Source organism: Bison bison, unplaced genomic scaffold (genome assembly GCF_000754665.1).
Source record: "Bison bison bison isolate TAMUID 2011002044 unplaced genomic scaffold, Bison_UMD1.0 scf7180017864037, whole genome shotgun sequence".
NCBI lineage: Eukaryota > Metazoa > Chordata > Mammalia > Artiodactyla > Bovidae > Bison > Bison bison.
Window position 1 is genome coordinate 5,349,848 of NW_011494609.1, and position 6,669 is coordinate 5,356,516.

The window sequence follows — 6,669 nt, forward strand, 5'->3', positions numbered from 1 at the left end:
TAATGTTGTTGTTCAGTCACTTAGTCGTGTCCAACTCTTTGCGACCCCATGGATTGCAGCACGCCAGGCTTCTCTGTCCTTCACCATCTCCCAGAGTTTGCATAAACTCATGTCCATTGAGTCGGTGATGCCATCCAACCATTTCATCCACTGTCGTCCCTTTCTTCTCCTGCCTTCAATCTTTCCCAGCATCAGGGAAATCTTTCCCAGTGAATCAGTTCTTCACATCAGGTGGCCAAAGTATTGGAGCTTCAACTTTAGCATCAGTCCTTCTAATGAATATTCAGGATTGATTTCCTTTAGCATCGACTGGTTTGATCTCCTTGAAGTCCAAGGGACTCTCAAAAGTCTTCTCCAACACCACAGTTCAAAAGCACCAATTCTTCAGTGCTCAGCTTTCTTTATGGTCTAACTCTCACTTCTGTACATGACTACTGGAAAAACCATAGCTTTGATCATACAGACCTTTGTTGGCAAAGTAATGTCTCTGCTTTTTAATATGCTGTCTGGTTGGTCATAGCTTTTCTTTCAAGGAGCAAGCGTCTTTTAATTTCATGGCTGCAGTCACCATCCAAGTGATTTTGGAGCCCAAGGAAATAAAGTCTATCACTGTTTCCATTGCTTCCCCCTCTATTTGCATGAAGTGATGGGACTGGATGCCATGATCTTTGTTTTTTGAGTGTTGAGTTGTAAGCCAGGTTTTTCACTCTCCTCTTTCACCTTCATCAAGAAGTTCTTTAGTTCCTCTTTGCTTTCTGCCACGAGGGTGGTGTCATCTGCATATCTGAGGTTATTGATATTTCTCCTGGCAATCTTGATTTCAGCTTTTGCTTCATCCAGCCTGTCATTTCACATGATGTACTCTGCATAGAAGTTAAATAAGAAGGGTGACAGTATACAGCTTGACATACTTCTTTCCCAATTTGGAACCAGTCTGTTGTTCCATGTCCAGTTCTAAGGTTGCTTCTTGATTTGCATACAGATTTCTCAGAAAGCAGGTCAGGTGGTCTGGTATTCCCATCACTTTAAGAATTTTCCACATTTTGTTGTGATTCACAGAGTCAAAGGCTTTGGCATAGTCAATAAAGCAGAAGTAGATATTTTTCTGGAACTCTCTTGCTTTTTTGATGATCCAGCAATGTTAGCAATTTGATCTCTGGTTCCTCTGCCTTTTTTAAATGCAGCCTGAACATCAGGAAGTTCACAGTTCACATACTGTTGAAGGCTTTCGTAGAGAATTTTGAGCATTACTTTGCTAGCATGTGAGATGAGTGCAATTGTGCAGTAGTTTGAACATTCCTTGGCATTGCCTTTCTTTGGGACTGGAATGAAAACTGACCTTTGCCAGTCCTGTGGCCACTCCATTGCCCTTCTTTGGGATGTTGTCATGGGTTTATGAAATTCTCTACTGAAAGAAGAAATACTTTTGTAAGCAGGGTAGTCATGCAGGGCAGGAGTCCTTAACCCTCGGGCCGTGGACGAGCACTGGTCTGTAGTCTGTTAGGAAGCAGGCTGCAGAGCAGGAGGTGAGCGCCAGGCCGGTGAGCGGAGCATCATCTGTATTTACGCTGCTGCCGGTTACTCACATTACTGCCTGCGCTCTGCCTCCCGTCAGATCAGCAAGGGCATTAGATTCTCAGATTAGTGGCAACCCTGCTGAGAACTGCACACTCGAGGGATCTAGGTTGTGTGCTCCTTGTGAGAATCTAATGCCCGATGATCTGATTCTGCATTATGGTCAGCTGAATAATTCTTTCCTTATATATCACAATGTAATAGTAATAGAAATGAAGCATAAAATAAATGTAGTACTGGAATCATCCCAAAACCATCCCCCTTGACCCCAGCCTGTGGAAAAATGGTCTTCCATGAAACCAGTTGGAGACCTGTGATTTAGGGCCATTTTTCTTGGCTACTCAATGGAAGCTATGCATTTACCAACGTGAAAATAATTTTACTTTGAAAAATCCTTACTGATGGATATCCCTGAGGGAAGGGCCTGGACTCAGAATGGAAAGAACTGGGCTCACTGTCCCGACTCGTTCAGTGATTAGCTTCTCAAATTGTTGGTTAAACCGCTTTTTCTCTTTAAATAACTTTTGAAATACTTTTATTTGAGAACCGCTCTACTGAGGTGACATAGACTAAATTGCACGTGGTTAAAGTGTACAGTCTGAGAGTTTCGACACCTGTCCACACCTGTGAACCCATCACTAAATCAAGGTGGTGAACATGGGCCCCACCTCAGGCCCGGCCTCTCGCCATCCTGCCTGCTTCACCACTGGGCGTGGATCTGTGTCTCCTATTTTCTGGTCTGAGTAGAATCAGCCAGTGTGTGCTCTTTTTTTGTGTGACTTCTTTCACTTGGCAGCACTGCTCTCAGATTCATTGCTCCTGTTGGGTGCAACAAACCATGGCTCCTTGAAATTGCCAAGTGGCAGTCCTTCCCGTGGATGGACACGTTTGTGATCCTTTCACCTGAGATGGAACTGGGGTTGTTGCGTTTTTGGTTATCACCACAAAACTCCCTGGACATTCACGTTTGAGTCTGAGTGTTTATTTCTCCTGGGTACATACCTAGGACTGGAGCAGCTGAAAGGTGCCAAGTGTGTGCTTAAAACTGCTGCGTGTGAGAGGTCCGGTTTCTCACATCTTCTCCTGCACATGGTGTGGTCAGTTAGTGTGGGTGGTGATCAGTTAGTAAGGGTGGTGGTCTGTCACTGTGGTGGTTGGTTAGTGGGGGTGGTCAGTCACTGTGGTGGTCGGTTAGTGGGGGTGGTGGTCAGTTAGTGGGGATTGTGGTTAGTGGCAGGGGTGGTCGGTCATCGTGGTTGTGGTTTGCGTTTCCCTAACGACAGGCAGTGATGAGAGTCTGGAGGCAGACCTGTGTATAGAATCACCTGCTAAGTGTTCTCTGCCCTGTCCTGGTGACCACAGCTCCACCATGTACATGCTACATGGCCCAGGCCAGCCTGCAGCCCCTCAGGGGGGCCGCTCACATCGAGACCCACAGGAAGGTGCCCTGCAGGTGCAGGGAGAACCGCCCGCCGGCCTCTCCTCACCACCCTCCTCGGTTTTTCCAGATGAACTTTAGTGACTATCAGGCCTTAGAGGGCAACCCAGCACAGTGTGTGTGTATGTGTGTACTGCACGCATGCAAGTGTCTGTGTGTCTTAAAAAAAGTGCATTAAAATCATTGGTAAAAATGAAACAGTAAGTAGCTAGCTATTCAGAAGAGTAAAGTCGCGTTCCTTACCCTACTCTTTGTACCAAAACAAATCCCAACTAGATCAAATACTGAATGTAAAAATAGGAAATCTCGAAAGTACTCTAATAACCACTTTGGAGAAGTCTTGGGCTGTTTCGTATGAAGTTAAACTCTCAGTTTCTGTGGCATCCACTCTGCCCCTGACTCTTCATGACTATTCTCCATGCCAGTCCTACCTTTTAGAAAATCTTCTCAGAAACAGACACCGGTGTATCATCATACGGAAGTACATTTGAATTAACCACCCTTCATTGTGTCTCAGACTGTCCCCGGGGGTCCCCATCTGTCATCTGGGGACAGTCTTTTACAAGGCCTTGCAGGACAGGCTCCTAAGCTCTCTCAGCATTCACTTTCTTCTGATGTCCCCCTGTTCTTAAACATGAGTGTTGTTGCTGGATATTCAAGTGTAGGGTGATGGTTATTTTCTCAGAACATCAGGACCACCTAGATAATCCAAGATAATTGCCCCATCTCCAGATGCTTTTCTTAAAAAAATTAATTAATTTAATGAATGATTAATTAATTTTTAAAACTGTGGGGAATTCCCTGGCAGTCCAGTGGTTAAAACTCCACCCTTCCACTGCAGAGGGTGTGGGTTTGATCCCTGGTCGAGGAACTAAGTTTCCACATGCCATGTGCACGTGAGGAGTCCAGTAGCAGGAGGCGCTGCATGGGACCTGCAGACCACAGGCAGCGCTCCATTCCCGGGGCGGCAGGGTCACGGCCCCCACTGTGAGTGACCAGCCCTCCGTGCCCCTCGCACACAGAGGTGGTGGAGATGATGCTGATGCAGAACGCGCAGGCGCACCAGCTCCTCACGCAGGCCTTGATGCTCAGAGCCCTGCCCCCACCAGCACTCGCGCCCACACCCCCGCACCTCACCCCACAGGCAGGCTCCACGCCCAGGCCAAGACCGGAGGACCTGGTGGCTTCGCCTCCAGGAACTCATGTGTTTCTGGCTCCGGGTCTGTGTTTCCTGCCTAACGCCCCCGGTGCTCCCCAGGGCAACCCCAGGGGAGGACAGGTTGTGCCGGCCAGGCCCAGACAGCTGCCCCCTGAGCTGCGTGAGCTCTGTGGGAGCCTGGTCCGCCGCTGCCCACCACTTCTGACCCTGACCTCGTCCTGAGTCAGGGCCCCTGTGGAGGGAGGGGGCGGGGAGCAGCCGCGTCCTCGCTGAAACACTCTGCTGTGTGTCCTGCGGAGGATGCACGGCGCACCCGCCCAGCCGCCCAGAGGCCGCCCCCCGCCCACCACCACCACTGCTACGCACCTCCAGCCCTCCCGCCGGCCATGCCTGCGCCTGGCTCCCCTCTGGGTTACTCCGTGTGGCCCCTGGTGGTCTCTGCCACTGCTCTCCCGCCTGCCACCAGCTTCCTGCCCAGCACCGCGCAGCACATGACCGCCCGTCTGTGGCCGCCCTTAGCACGTAAGTCTGGGCCGGGCTCCGGCCCAGTTTCCTGGGCCTGCAAGGCGGGAGGAACCCCAGGGCCCGGGTCACCCCTCCTTGGCCTCTGTCGGGCCGGTGGCTGCAGCAGGAGTCTGAGGAGGCCTTAACAGCTCCTGAGGGACAGGGGAGGGCTGGGGAGGTAACCACGGCAGTCTTGGTCCTGGTTGCCATGGCCGAGTGTGAACCCCGTGCCATCCTCCCAGGGGAGCAGCCTGAGGTGGGGGTCGTTTGTCCAGCCCAGCAGGGGTGGCCCTGGGAGAGCCCCAGGATAAGCCCAGCTCTGAGGGCCCCACCCAGGCCTGGTGGTGAGACACACCTGAACGTGGTCTTTGAGCCAGACCAGGGCAGCAGCAGACACCCTCCTTCCCCTCAGGATGGCATCCAGTGGGGTCCTGCCTGCACAGGCGCCAGGCCAGTGACCTCACGGTGTGCTCAGGTAAGCAGCAGGCCTCATTCTCCCCAGGGGTGGGGCAGCTGAGGCCCCTGGACACAGGGCTGTGAGGATCATGAGGGAACCCAGGGATTTGACCAGGAAACGGGGCTCAGGAGCCAGGAGAGAAAAGGTCGATGGGTTCAGCTACATAAATGCCATGAACAGAGTCACACATGTGGTGCCCAGGGAAGGCACTGTGGCAGGATGTGTGCCTGGCATGCCTGGGTGAGGGCAGGGCGTCTGGGTGAGGGCAGCGTGTCCAGGTGAGGGCAGGGTGTCTGGGCAGGGCATCTGAGTGAGGGCAGCGCGTCTGGGTGAGGGCAGCACGTCTAGGTGAGGGCAGGGTGTCTGGGTGAGGGCAGGGCCGCAGGCTGGCTTGAGCGGGCTGGCTTCTCCTCCTGAAGTTAAGCACTAAAGCTGGTTGAGGGGGACGCTCCTCCACCTGAGCCAGTCTGGATTCTTCCAATGGGACACGATACCTCTACTCCATTTTTTGCTCTTTTATATTTTTCTGGTGGAATTGCACTTCCTGATGCTTTAATATCATTTCCACGTAAATGCCCTTTGCAAGCATTATGCATGTTTGCATTGGCCCCTTTGGGGATGTTACTTCTTTCCTCAAGTTCCACACGAGCCGGAGCTCTGCTTGGGTCTGTGTCCTTGGAACTGCGCAGCCCCCAGAAGGCTCCTCAGAGGAAGAGATGACCTTGGAGTTGCCCTCCAGCTGCACACAGGCTCCCCTGCTGGGCTGACTACACCCCAGGCAGCTCCCCAGTGTACAGTGCCACGAGCCTGGGTGGAGTGTGTGCCGACGTCTGCATGTCTTGTTCAATGGGCAATTAAAGGTCTGACCCAATTTCCGTATTTTCATGTTGACATTTTCTTTTAATAAAAATTTCACCACGGTTTGTGGGATCTCAGCTCCCCAACCAGGAGTCTAAGCCGAGCCCTCAGCAGTCAAAGTGCTGAGTCTTCATTATTGGACCACGAGGGGGTTCCCATTCATGTTGACATTTTCTAACAGGGCTTTTCACTTTGGTTTTACTTCTCAACGTAATTGTTAACTCTATAGAGGGAAGAGGTTTGACAGCAGCTTGTCATCTTTGGCTGGCCTGGGAAATTGGACAATCTGTTTTGTTTGTCTTTGGAGTCAGGGGAAACCCAGCCCTTTCCTCGGGTGTCTTCCTCTTGAGTCTCCCCTGCCGTCACATAGGACGTTTCGCATGTCACCAAATGTGTGTGGGGTTTGCCCACAACAAGCAGGTCCCTGTGGTCCTGGTCGGGTGTCCTGCAATTCAGCTCAATTCTGATACCGCCTGCCTGGAGGTGGGGTCAGATCCCTCAGGTCAAGGGCTCAGTCTCCTAGGACTGTCCCCCCTTCAGATGCCAGTCACAAATCCAGGGCTCACCTGTGTCCCCAAGAAGTGGGGTGCGTCACCTCCCAGCCTGCATGTGTCTGCTGACCTGGACCCCCTGCACCTTAGGCTGGGATGGTGTGGAGGCTTCCTCACATGCGCCTGA

At 51.8% G+C, this 6,669-nt stretch overlaps 1 protein-coding gene across 1 annotated transcript in view; it reads left to right on the forward strand.

Moving 5' to 3' along the window:
• Nucleotides 1-4,394, forward strand: part of LOC104984998 (chromosome unknown open reading frame, human C21orf58) — a 10,301-nt gene extending 5,907 nt beyond the window's left edge. The window contains exon 5 of the mRNA XM_010834987.1: nt 4,005-4,394. Coding sequence (XP_010833289.1) covers nt 4,005-4,394 — 390 coding nt within the window. The remainder of the gene's footprint in view (nt 1-4,004) is intronic.
• Nucleotides 4,395-6,669: the final 2,275 nt, after the last annotated feature.